The 14,076-nt window shown below is 31.1% G+C and overlaps 1 protein-coding gene across 1 annotated transcript; it reads left to right on the top strand.

Moving 5' to 3' along the window:
• The first annotated feature begins 10,733 nt into the window (after positions 1 to 10,733).
• LOC11408575 (probable protein phosphatase 2C 4) lies at positions 10,734 to 13,397 on the top strand. Its single transcript, XM_003623024.4, has 4 exons — positions 10,734 to 11,921; positions 12,359 to 12,472; positions 12,644 to 12,908; positions 13,223 to 13,397. The coding sequence occupies exons 1-4, from the start codon at positions 10,749 to 10,751 to the stop codon at positions 13,336 to 13,338; spliced, it is 1,668 nt and encodes a 555-aa protein (XP_003623072.1). The 5' UTR covers positions 10,734 to 10,748; the 3' UTR covers positions 13,339 to 13,397.
• Positions 13,398 to 14,076: the final 679 nt, after the last annotated feature.

Here is a 14,076-nt window from a genome sequence, read left to right as displayed (position 1 = left end):
AATTTTTTTTAAAAATCTGACCTTTTTTTAAAATTTTGAAAATTAAATTCCAGAATTTTTTAAAATCTTTTTAATCGAAAAAATATTAATAGTTTTTTTTCTCTAATTTTTAAATTTTTTGAAAAAATAAATCTATTTTTTTTTATTTTTCTGTTTTTTTATATTTCGGTAAAAATCTTAATATTTTTTCTGAATTTTTTAAAAATTATTTTTCGATTTTTTAAATTTTTGGAAAAAAAAAACTGAATATTTTTATGATCTTTTTTATTTTTTAAAATTTAATTTCAAATATTTTAAAAGTAAAATCTGATGTGGAAAGATTTTTTTACACGTGGCCAATTAAAAATAATAAGAAATGAAAAAAAATGTCAAATCAGCGGCACGTAAGCGAATTTGCTGAGTTGGATGGGCGTGGGGTGTTTTCTGAAAAAAAAAAAAAAATTTACAAGGATGCAAATCAAACCGAAAATGACCTATATTACACGGATGAAAAAAGCACTATTAACCCTTCATTATATTTCATTTACCTTTTTGAATTTCCTTCTTCCACTCCATTTATTCTCGATGCCATTCTATTTATTTGTAGGCATTCTCTACCTAGGGTCAATTTTTAACGAGGGTTCTTCTTTCTTATGCTTTTACATTTGTTTATCTCTCTTTTCTCAAATTTTCTAACTTCACTTTTTTCTTTTCTCTGCATTTTTTAGGTTGTAGGTGATATGTAGTGCCATGAAGGAGTATCCTCTTGCCATCAATATATGATATGTAGTGCTGCACCTTTAGCATACGGAAATTTGGGAAACACTGAAAGGAGAACAATCATGCGATGGTGAAGTCATTGCACTAGATAGGGATTGGTCGTCTTTCTATCTCCGTCTCCTTTCTTTCTCTCCTTGATCTTATTTCTATTGCCTCATGCATTATATACTGTAGTTATAATAAATATAATAAGCATTCCAACGATTGTGATCATGGAGTGCAATAAATTTTGGACAACTAACTTTGAAGACAATAGCTAAATATGCAGAAGCAGGCTTTCCATGCGTAAGTGTTAAATATTTGGATGAAACTATCTCTACATAATGTTTACATAATTTTCCATAAATGTTGTTTTTCTTTCTGATTATTGATTTGAGACCTCTCACTTTTCTCAATTTTATTGAGTAACCAAATTGATTAATGTTTATTTGTATGTTTCTTAAAAATTTTACCCTCACACTCTAGGTTGGAGCCTCAAAGAACATGTGATTCCTAGCACACAAAATCTCTGTTTCTTATTGCAAGGTGAATTCCAATATTGTTTATTTACTATTTTTATTATTTATATGGTTGTAAATGAATTTTCCTCTAAGTTATATTTCTATTTCTTTTTCTTTTTCTTATTGAAGCACGCAAATAATTAAAATTGTTTTTAAATATACTAGAACTGAAATTACAAATTTGTTAAGATCAAAATGCCATTGAAAGGGATATTAGGGCGAATTTGATTTATATATTGTATTTCTCTCTAGCTATTTTGCAATGTTCACTTCACATAATAACAATAATACAGATGATTTTGCAAAGTCTTGAATGGAAATTTTACGTAGCTGTCTAGATTCATACTTAGGGCAATGGTCTTCGATCATGCACAAACTAGTCTGTCTTGTATGTGATCATTCATTAGGTTGTGGTTTCTTATACAAGTTATGACCTATAAAATCAAAGCAGTTAGAAAATGCTTTGTATTTGAATGATAATCACATACTAATAGCTCATTTTTAGCATCCACCATCACAATTAATATGAACGTTTTTCTAAATTTTAAGCCACCAATAACATACATTTCATTGAATATTTATACTCTTGTGATAGACAATAAGACCAAGGTAGACAAACTCGAGATCCTAAGTAAGATCGGGTAGAACCCTTGAGATCGTGAATCGGGGGATCGTAATACGGATCGTAAGATCCTACCAAATTTAGAAATTCATATATATTGCATATAAATTCATACATACTCATATGAAGCAACATAAATTAATAGAAAGAGAAAAAAAACTTTAAATAAAACTCAAATTCATTTCATTAATAGATAAAGGAAAAAAAAAAAAAAACTTCAAAACAGTTAAAAACGTAAGAGAGGAAGTTGAGTGCTATGAATATGGAAATTGCATTGGTAAGGTTCCATGATTTATGGGTTTATTGGAAAATTTCCCTAATTATTAGTGGCTGTATTGGGAAGATCTTCAATAATCAATGGGTTTAATGATAGGATTTGAAACCGTTTAAGAGATTAAGAAGGGTGAAAAACGTTTATTTTTTTTTACTTTCTGATTGAAAAAATGTGTTTTTTTGCGAACCGGGTCACGAACCCGACCCGGTAAACCTGGAATTTTGGAAAACGAAACACTAACCGGGTGGCAAAACGACCCGCAAACCTTTTTCCTGGGTTTCCAACCTAACTCGGCTGGATCTACGTTATCACCGCGTCCACGTCTTTGCGCGGCGATCCAAGCCGTTCTTACCATTTTCCGATTCCGGCCACCTATGAGCACGAAGAGGTCAGGCAAGATCGTGGAACCGTACAATTCTATGGTCCAGATCGCGAGTTTGTCTACCATGAATAAGACACACTACAGAGACTAACATAATCGAAGCATCAGAAACACACTAAAGAGATCATAGATGTAAGTGAAAATAATAAGTTATATGGACATAGAGATTTAGTAGCCATCTCTGAAGTATGAGTACTCGTAAAACAGCTAAGTATCTATACAAGATACACATACGGTACTTTTGGTACTCCATTTTTGCTCATTATTCTATTGTGAGTGGAAAATGTGGCTTTCTCTTATGTATTAATATGACAAATAATATAGTGTATTATATTTGCATATGAGTTTTTTTTATTTTTTTTTGTAACCAACACTAGTTTTCAGCTTTTTAAACTTTTATCATGATGTTTTTGTTGTAAATTGAAGGATTTATCTCTCTCATGTTATAATATATAACAAAACAAATGATTTTTTTGACGTACCAATACCTTAATTTTTTTGAAAATTGTCGTATTCTCGTACCGGTACAGTACCCTTGTAGGTAGCCATAAATCACAATGCACTTTGTTACACTCTACTTTAAAATGTTTCTTCATATACACACTCATCTTAGATAGTAACAATTTTGTCTATATTGAGATAAATTACAAATAGGTTCAAGTGATATAAGTAACCTTCTGTTAGGCCAAAAGGAGAGGTAAAAATGCCAAATTTGATGCTACATATTCCAAAACTTTGTTGCATGAGTATCACAAATTCATTACATGAAAATGGCAGTCAATTGTATTTATTTTGTCTAAAAATATTTTACATACATAGATTATTTAAATTCAAACTCTTGCAGCAGTGTAATCATTGTCTCGAGTTCTATTATACTCACCCCAGCATTTTACTCGCACAAGAAGATGAGTAACATTGAACATTAATATATTTAATTTTTGTAGCAAGGATTTCTCAATATTTATGCCTTTGCTTTAAAAGTAGATTTGTTATTAAGTGCTTACAAAATATTTTTTTTACATTTATTATTAAACGCAATCTATGCTTACAAATTCTATCACCTAAACAAAATGCTTTCATTTGTGGAGTGGGTTAAATAGAAATTGTATTTATATTAGGTCCTTAGTTTACGTGAATGTTTTTATGTTATTTGAAAGGAAAAAAAATTAGGTTCATATAGGATTATTAGCTTATGATAATGGATGTATTTAAAAAGTTGAGTAAATTTAGCTGTAAATATTTGCTTCGAAAATAATGTGGATGTCATAATCTGTGTAGGCAGCAGAAAAAAGAGCATTAATTGGTACATTTAATTGAATAGTGAAAGGTGACATACTTGTTTGAATCTGTTTCAGATGGAAAATAATCTTGAAGAGAATATGCAAATGGATGAATCTGTTGCATCTGTGGAGGTAGGAGAAATATGTTAAATACTGGTATTAGTGTATTTACTTCTTGGTAATAATGTGGAAGCTTTGTTTGTTGTGGCAGGGACTAAAAAGCTTGTCAGCTAGGGTAAGTGTTGAAGTAACATGTGAGATTGTTAACGATGATGCTGCTAGTATTGAGGCTAGGGAAGGTAGTGAAGAAGTATATTGGCAGTATGGAGGATATTCTTAGCAAGGACCGAAAAGGATCAAGTCCCCATGAGACGAGAAAAATTTAGTTTTCAAGTTTGGATACGGCTTATGAGTTCTATAACCGGTATGCTAGAATGAACGGGTTTGCAGTCCGCAATAGCAAGATAATTAAAATCAATAAAGGGGAAATATTACAGCAACCTTTATCTTTCACAAAAAAGGGTTTATGGAGAACAGTGGTTTAACAATATAAAATCGTAAGCGCGAGTGTAAACCCAGATGTGAAGCAAAATTTCAGGTGCATATAGATATATTCTCACAATGTTGGTTGATAATTGTTTTTACCGATCAACAAAACCATGAGCTTTTAGTTGAAGAGTGTCATGGAATGCTTGATACACGTTGAAAAATGAAAGAGTCGGATATAATGCAGATGAACGACATGTTGAAGGTTGGGATAGGGTCGTCTTGATAAAATAGTTCATTGGCAAACCAATTAGGAAGGTATGAAAAGATAGGGTTTTGTAGGAAGGATATATATATAATCAGATAGGACAGCAACGTTTTTTGAAACGGTGTGATGGTAAAAATGCTTTACAGTAACTTCATGGGCTGACATCAGATGATCGGATAATGTTTTATTGCCACACCATTGACGGAGAAGGTAGGCTTGTACACCTTTTTTGGTGTGATGGTATAAGAGAAATGGATTACAAGGTTCATGGTGATGTGTTGGCATTTGATGCAACATATGGAACGAACAAATATCAATGTCCCTTAGTGGTGTTTTCTGAAGTTAATAACCATAATCATAATGTTATATTTGTTGGTGCTATTGTTGCAAATGAAAAAGAAGGAACTTATGTGTGGGACGGTTCTTGAACAGTTTTTGGAAGCAATGTCAGGTATATGTCATTACTGATTGCAATCTTGCAATGAAGAATGCTATAAAAATTGTATTTCCAAATTATTATCATAGATTGTGTGCTAGGCATCTAATTAGTAATGCAACATCTAATTAAGGCATCAACGAAAATGCAGCAAAAAATCAGTCAAATTATATCGTGAGTGGAGAAATTCCCCTTCTCTGAATGTAATCCCTCACAACGGGAAGTAGTTTTGAACCCAGCAAAAAAATTGCATATTTCTCCTTGCATATGGTTCTTTAACCCACTTGTTGTCATGCAAGCTAAAGTGTATCAACCATTTCAGTCCACTTGCACCGAAAATGACCCAGGTCATCAGTGGCGGATCTTGGAATATTTTATGGGGGGTGCCATAATTGTATGAAATATATATTAAACTGTGTGAGAGAAATATTATAACTGTTAATTGGTCCAGTGGTTTATTTTGCTTTATTGCAAAGTAGAGGATGCCGGTTCGAATCCACATAGGAGCTTTTTTTTTAACAAAATAGTAAAAATATAACAGAAATATAAAAAGAAAGAAGATGGGAGGGTCAAACCCGCGACCTACACAAGAAAAACTAACATCACTTCCACTGCGCCAACTACGTAGTTGTGATACAAATATGCCTAATCTAATATATATAGAGAAGTTGGGGGTACCATGGCACCTGTAGGTCATAATTACCCGACATGCATCTCCTGAACTGACCCACAAATTCAGGAACTCCAACATCAGATGTTGCATTACGAATTAGATGGAAAGCACACCATCTATGATAATAATTTGGAAATAAAATTTTTATAACATTCTTCATTGGAAGATCGCCATCAGTAATGACATATACGGGCGACTTGCGTGACATTGCTTCCAAAAATTGTTCAAGAACCCACACACAAGTTTTTTCTTTTTCATTTGCAACAATAACACCAGCAAATATACATTTTGATAACGGTTATTAACGCTAAAAAACACCACTAAGGACCAGTGATATTTGTTCGTTTCATATGTTGCATCAAATGCCAACATATCACCATAAACTTTGCAATCCATTTGGCTTATACCATCACACCAAGGAGAAGGAGGAGGATAAGATTGAATGTGAGTAAACCTCAACCATCTATTTTATCTAACGGTGTTTTTCTTGTGGTCCACCGGTGAGGGACCTAATTAGACCCTCGCCATAGAATCCAACTTATAAACCAGATTTTTATGTGTATGGTTCAATTTTTTAAAGGGGAAGAGAGAGAAGAGCGAAATCGCTATGGAGACCATTTTTGCTCTCCAAAATTTGGGGGATTTGTTGAGGAGTGAAAATGTTCTATTCACATTTTTAATACAATGACAAACTATCCTCAATTTGATGCTAAAAATTAAAATTACCCTTAATAAATAATAAAGGTTATATTATATATCTGCTTGCACTAAAATAAACATACAATGTTAGACGAAATCAACAAACAATTGAATTTAGGGTAAGTCGAATTCCCTTTATGTGATTGAAGGTTGGGATAATGTAATACGACCAAATACGATATATTTGTGAAGTGAAAATTACAGTCACAAGAAGGATGGAGGGTTTGAATTGTGACTCTTTAAAAATTTTGATTTGCTAACAACTTGAAAATGGAAGTAAGAACATGATTATGAAGTGTGTATAAAGAATGAATTTAAAAAAAAAAAAAAAAACTATATGTATGTGTATGGTATGAGATCTAAACTATCAAAATAAAGGAGATAATGAATAAAGAAGAATGACATAATAGAGTTATTTAGGTTCATCCAATGTAGACTATTCTAGTCCCTAAAGTAGTGAGATTTTTCAATATGGTGCTTGAAAATGCTTCTATAATCACCTTTATATACAATGTATTCTCTATGCTTCAACGGACTTAGACAAGTTTATCACGACCTCTTCAGACTACACAAAATCAATCATTCCTTACAAACCAAAGAAGATTAGTGATGTTCTAACGTACAACCGATTTGAAAGGACCAAATTGATCTTTTAAAATAAGTCAATGGACCAAATTGACTAATTTAAAAATTAAGGGACCAAAATGAACTTTTAAAATAAGTTAAAGGATAAAAGTGCTATTTAAGCATTTTAATTATTGAGATAGAGTTAAGTTCTAATGAAGTTTAAACATATTTTGAAAGGAAGAATATTAAGTTGAAAATTTTCTTAACTTTCATTATAATAAGCCAACTATGTTTCTAAATTGGCTAATAGACCTAGTGTTAATTAGGCCCTTCATGTCAATAAAAATAAATGAGCCCCTTCATCAAATAGACATGTGGACTTACAAAATAAGTTACCTCCTACTTCTCAAATTATGTCCCTATCCCACAATTCATTTGAAGTAACCTAAATTATTCTTTTTTCTATTAAGTAAGCTAAAAAAGGGTCAGGCTAGTTAGTATTCCGGTACACTAGTAAAAATATTCTTTCTCCTAATAGTATTCTTTTTGTGTTTAGGAAAACTCAAACTTTAAGTTTGTTGGAACCTAAGTTTGTATTTGTGAGAATGGAAACTCAAATTCAACTTTGCCAAAATACAATGAGGGTGGGAAATTTTTGTTTCTTAACAATGTCAGAGGCAAATTTGACTTTTACGAGATTTGTAGGAATCGAAGTAAAATAAAAGGGGTACAAAATACTATTGGCCCATGTCAAAAATCATAATAATAAGGGGAAAAAATTAAGGACACATGATAAATATTCTACACCTTGAAAGAAATGAATAAAGAGATGATGCGATAGATATGATTGTCAGCGATGTGATAAGAGAATATATAAAGAAAAAATAAGTGTTGAATGTATATATATATTTTTTTGATAATGTGATGAATGTATATATAAAAATTAGGGTTAAATATATTTTTGGTCCCTATAAATATACTAACTTTTCGTTTTAGTTCCTTTAAAAATTTTCTTCAAGTTTTAGTCCCTATAAAATTTTCAATCTTTACTTTTGGTCTCCCGTTTAAAGTAACCTCATATGTAGAATTCATATTTTTAAATAAAATTTTGCAGAAAAATGTATAATATTATAAGTATCTCTCCAAAAAAAATTAGAATTTTTTACCAAAACATGAATTAAATATGAATTTTTATATGTTTGGAGATAAAAAATTCATATTTAATTCATGTTTTGTTAAAAAATTCTAATTTTTTTTTTAGTGATTTTTACAATATTTCATACATTTCTGCATAATTTCATTAAAAAATACAAAAGTTTACTTAAAAATAGGGACCAAAAGTAGTGATTGAAAATTTTATAGGGACTAAAACTTGAAAGAAAATTTTAGAGGGACTAAAACGAAAAGTTTGTATATTTATAGGAACCAAAAACATATTTAACCCTAAAAATTAAACATGTACAAATATTAATATATTAATGACATACTTCCTTTAAAAAATCATAAGGCCTACCATTGAATTAATAACTACCTCTGCAAATTAAGTCAAACAAAAAATAACTATTACAATATAAACTAGGATCACCTTAATTATATCTCTACTAATAGAAATGGATCACGAACCTGTCATCATACATAAAAATGGCATGCTGAAAGATACAATTTACCAATAAATTCAAGTACATAGATTCTATATTTCACAACATAAAATTGAACTCGGTTTTGTCTTTGGTAGTTTACATGAAATTGAGGAATCTTATGGTTCATGTTCATCTGCAAACAGTCTTTAATTGTTTCATCTTCTTTGTTTCCTCTTTTCCTTTTCCTCATCTTATATTTTACTTCTCTCCGGATACTACGGCTATATTGTTTTTTGTAGACGGAGTGACAGTTACCATCTGAAACTTATATATACAACTGTAAGATTCACACTTAAAATCGGAGGAAAGTGTGCAATTTAACAATATCAAACATTTTCGGTTGAGATATATCTTACAAACTACTATGACTATATCTAATCACCCAATATTATTGTTTTTAATTAAGTGGTAAATACTTAAAGTATAATCGAAATTACAAAATTTATGCAGTTATTTTAGAAAGAAATCAATTATTTGTTTAGGTAATGAATGATAAAATTATAAATAAAATTGTCTAATAAATTATAAAATTAAAAGAAAAAAAGTCCAACCAAAACTAGACATCACCTTTATATATAAAGTATAAATTGCTTTGACAAAATGTAGAAAAATTTTATGTTCAAGCTTTACAGAAATATAAAAAGAATTGATAGCATACACAAATTGACAAAATATATAGGAAATCTCTCTATTTTCTATATTTCTATAGCAGATTCAACTTGAGATGATCACGGCAACACCATGCGAAATTAGTATATATGATTTTCTAGGAGACTAATTTTAATATAATTTCATGCCTTTACCTCCTTCTCTCTCCACTCCTCATTTTTTTTATAAGAAGTGACAAACACCTGCTCAAACTCAAATAAAATTACGATGTTTTGAGTTCGAATATGGATGAAAATGTCAAATTTAACAATTTCGACAATGTCATATACTAAATAGAGGTATAAACTCAGGAGCGTTTAAATGAGATGGCACGAGTCTCTTCTATCTTAATCAAGATCTTGAGTTCGAATTCAACCTTAGCATGCAACAACGTTAAAATTTTTGTGGAGAGTTTGTTGCCCATTTTGGTTTCACAAGGTTCGATAGTAATTATTTGTTATTTGTTGATAGTGAAAATTTATTAGGTGCGGGCACTGGATAAGGAACAATTAAAATGCATTAAATAAATGAATCTCACTTAATTCATCTTAATTAAATGTAAAATATGTCAACTAATTAAAATAAGAAATAGTTGTATTTAATACTGCAAATTTTCTGTCCTTTACATAGTTAAATACCACACGCGCTCGTGCTTCTCATTCTTTTCCTTTGTGATTTCAATTTCGGAAATCATTTCCATTATATCCAGCCTTCATTTCTTAATACTTTTTTTCCTGCAAATTTTACTCAAGGGATTTTTTTTTCTACGTGATGTAAAAACAATAACATATAAAAACAAGAAGAAAAAAAAGTTTGAATAATACTTAATAAATTCAAACTTCCAATAAATTGAGCGTATAAAAGAAATAGCGTAAAAAAAAAATTGAATGATAACTGCAGAATAGAATATAATACTGATGATGGCAGAGAGATAATAGATAGCAAGTCATATGGTTGTGTAAACAGATGGAATGGAAAGGACGCGTCTGCATAATAATGGTTGTGCCTTTGAATATTAAAAAAGTATTGAATATAGCTTTTATTATTTTTAATTAGTTGACATATATTATACTTTAATTGAGATGAGTTAAGTGAGATCATTTATTTAATTATTATTTATTGTTCCTTGGGCACCCGTTTGCATTGCCCAAATTGATTTACAGTTTAAAGAAATAGAGGATGGTAAACATAACTAGGCTTCGTAAATTCCTCCCATAGTGTTTTTAATGCTTACCCCTTAGCAAAAGTCAAAAGTATTAAAATTAAGTTATTGCTATTTCTATTTTTGATATTAAGAGTACACGTGATTCTTCTTCCCCCTTAAGAAATCCTCATTAAATTCATATAAATTCAATAATCCAAACAAAAATAAAATAGTCAATAGTTACTAAAATAAGTGATAGTCAACTCCTATGCAAAAAGTCAACTCTATTCATTTTTGAACTTTGAATAAGATAGCAACATTACTACACATAAAGTTCAAAACAACTTTGATTGCATTATTGCACTATCCAATGGGTAACAAAATCAGCAATTTGTGCCTTTGTTCTGCCGGCACCGGAGATATCTCCGGCAGGTTACAAAACACCTTTACCTTGTTGTCCAAGAAACATGACAAAGCTATTTGCAACTCTATCAGCTATGTAAGACCGAACCCACCTCGAATCTCCAACGATACATTCTCTGACGACGATGATACCACCCTCATGACTTTCCGGTCAGTGGCCGGCGCCACCGTGAGTGCAAACTCCTCATCAACACCTTCCATTTCCCTTGATGACTCTCTTCAACATAGCACTGTTTTGGATTCATCTGCTTCTTTTGAGAGCTTTGGTTCCTTTACTTCCACAATGATGCATCCTCAATACCAAAATCCGCATAATCCTCGTACCTCTTCTGTGTGTACTTCCATTGAAGAAGGGTTATCTTCGAGTCCTTTCGATCGTGTGTTTAATTCTAATTCCATTGAGAAATGTTTAGAACAAATGAAGGTGAACAAGCCTAATAAGATCAGCTTGAAGAAGGTTCTTGGTAGGGTTTTCTCTAATGCAGTATCTTTTGGAAAAGGTTCATTTTTTAAGAAAAATGATAATGTTAATGCTAATGCAAATGCAAGAGTGAGTTGTAGTACTAGTTTGAGTGATGAGTTGAGATTGCATGATAATAACTATTTGGATGATGATGGTGATGGATGTGGATCTGATAATTTGTTAATGGTGTGTGAGAATCTTCATATGGCTCAAGGAAAAGGCGGTGAAGATCGTATGCATATTGTGATATGCGAAGATCATGGATGGGTTTATGTCGGAATTTATGATGGATTTAATGGTCCTGATGCAACTGATTATCTTCTTCATAATATGTTTTATGTTGTTCATGACGAGCTTAAAAGGTTTCTATGTAATCAAAATAGTAAAAATGTGAAAAGTGAAGATTTTAGTCACTCGGATGTGTTGGAAGCTCTTTCTGAGGCAATGAGGAAAACTGAGAATGCATTTTTGAAGATAATTGATGAGATGATTGCTCATAATCCTGTTTTGGCTATGATGGGATCTTGTGTTTTGGTTATGTTGATGAAAGGTCAAGATGTTTATTTGATGAATGTTGGTGACAGTCGTGCCGTTTTAGCTACTCGGATCGGGAATCCTCTTCAGCTCACAATGGATCATAGCACTCATGTGAAAGAGGTAGTTTTTGCAACTTGTTAAAATTGAGTTAATACCTAAATTTTTTTTATCATTGAAAATGAAGACCTGTATCAACTTAGTCCTCCATGTTATCCGAATTCTAAAATAAACTTGAAAATTGTAAAATATTATTTACGTTCATTCCTTCATTGATATTTGCGGACATTGTGATGATATTAAGTTGATAATGTCGGGACTCAAGAATGAATTGAACAATAATAAGTAAATAATGTCAGAGATGCATGATAATAAATCTATACAAAATGACGAACTCGATTTACATTTTGCGATTTCAGATCTATTTTGAAATATTGTTGACGTGGGGACTAAGTTGATACAGTTCTACATTTCAGAGACTAATTTGAGTATTTACTCAATGAAAAAATTGTTGTGTTAAGTTCATGTTAAATACCTTATACTTGTTTCTTGAATCTTAGGAGGTTTATAGAATCAGACAGGAGCATCCGGATGATCCATCTGCAATAACGAAAGGACGAGTGAAAGGTTACTTAAATGTCACAAGGGCTTTTGGAGCAGGGTTCCTTAAGCATGTAATTTGATAGTATATACTTAATTTCTTACATTACAGACAAAAAAAATGCTTGCTTTTTAACTGTTTTATTGAATTTTATTATTGAATATATTCTTAGTTTAGTTTCCTTCATTTTTCCTATGTTTTTCAATTATTTGCTAACAACATAATCTTCTTGTCTATTTTGCAGCCTAAGCAAAATGATGCAATGTTAGAGACTTTCAAAGTTAACTACATAGGGGAATCTCCATATATCACATGCTCCCCTTCACTATATCATCACAGGCTCAACTCAAGTGACAAATTTCTTATACTATCTTCTGATGGACTTTACCAATACTTCACCAATGAAGAAGCAATGGCTAAAGTAGAGTCATTCATCACCATGTTTCCAGATAAAAATCCTGCACAACTTCTCACTGAAGAAGCACTAAGTCATGCAGCCAAAAAAGCTGGTATAAAGCACTTACTTTTAACATTTGTTTAAATAGTTGCGCAACTACATTGATCATTTGTATTGTGAGAAAATACATACATATAACATATGTATCAATGAGACTTTAGATTGAAGGCGTGTCTGGTGTCTGACACGTGTCAGTGTTTGATACTGACGCAACACCGAAACACGTGGTTACATTCAAATATTTTCTTTTTTCAAACTATGACTACTGTTGATGTGTCAATTAGTTGTGTCTGGTGTCCATGTTCGTATCAGTGCTTGATATGTTAAAGCAATCTTTGTAAGTTTGATTTCATTGTTGTTTTGTAGGTATTGAGTTCCATGAGTTGCTTGATATACCACAAGGGGAAAGAAGACTATACCATGATGACATTTCCATTGTGATAATATCCTTGGAGGGAAAAATATGGCGTTCATTATTGTAAATGTATCCATGTGTGTTACAACAACTAATCAAAATGATACTGACCGAGAGTTTTGAGAACTTCCTTTCTTTTCTTTTTTTTATTTTTGCTATCCCATTTTACCATTTTTTTTTTCTTTGTAAAATACAGCAAAGATTCCAAAATTAGGCTTATTCAAATTTACTTAGAATATTGTAATATGAGAGAGGACCAATTCTGTTTAGATAGCTCCTCAATATTTTGTTTTTTTTTCAATTAATGGCATATTCATGTTGTGAGGGAAATATTCCATTTGACTTTTGAATTTAAAAATTTGTCATGACTTGATTATGAAGTCAAAGCCTTAAATTTGCTCCTGTAATGATATCAAAAAAAGGCATGCTGTTTGATAAAAGATTAATATTTCATGTGCCAAAGTCATCAAGGATTTATTATGTTGTTAATATCAAACTATAAAAAAGTAAAAGGGGACCAGGATATTTTAAGTACTAGAAATTTAAAATGCATGGTCAAATCTTATAAAGAGTGGGATGTAGATTTGGATCATAGGTAAATGTCAAAGGACTTATCCTTTTTAATTCAAGTTAAGCACTGTGGAAATCAATTCTTTTTGTTCTTTAGATAGAATATATAGCTATTTGATTTTGAAAAGTTTAATCTCGGAGAAAAGTAAACCAATATGTTATATTCTAATTGTTTATTAGCCCAATTAGTCAGCAAATCTAGTATAAATCATGCAGGACAATTCAAGAAGCAATC

This window comes from Medicago truncatula, chromosome 7, assembly GCF_003473485.1.
Source record: "Medicago truncatula cultivar Jemalong A17 chromosome 7, MtrunA17r5.0-ANR, whole genome shotgun sequence".
Classification (NCBI taxonomy): domain Eukaryota; kingdom Viridiplantae; phylum Streptophyta; class Magnoliopsida; order Fabales; family Fabaceae; genus Medicago; species Medicago truncatula.
This window is presented reverse-complemented; position numbering and strand designations above follow the sequence as displayed.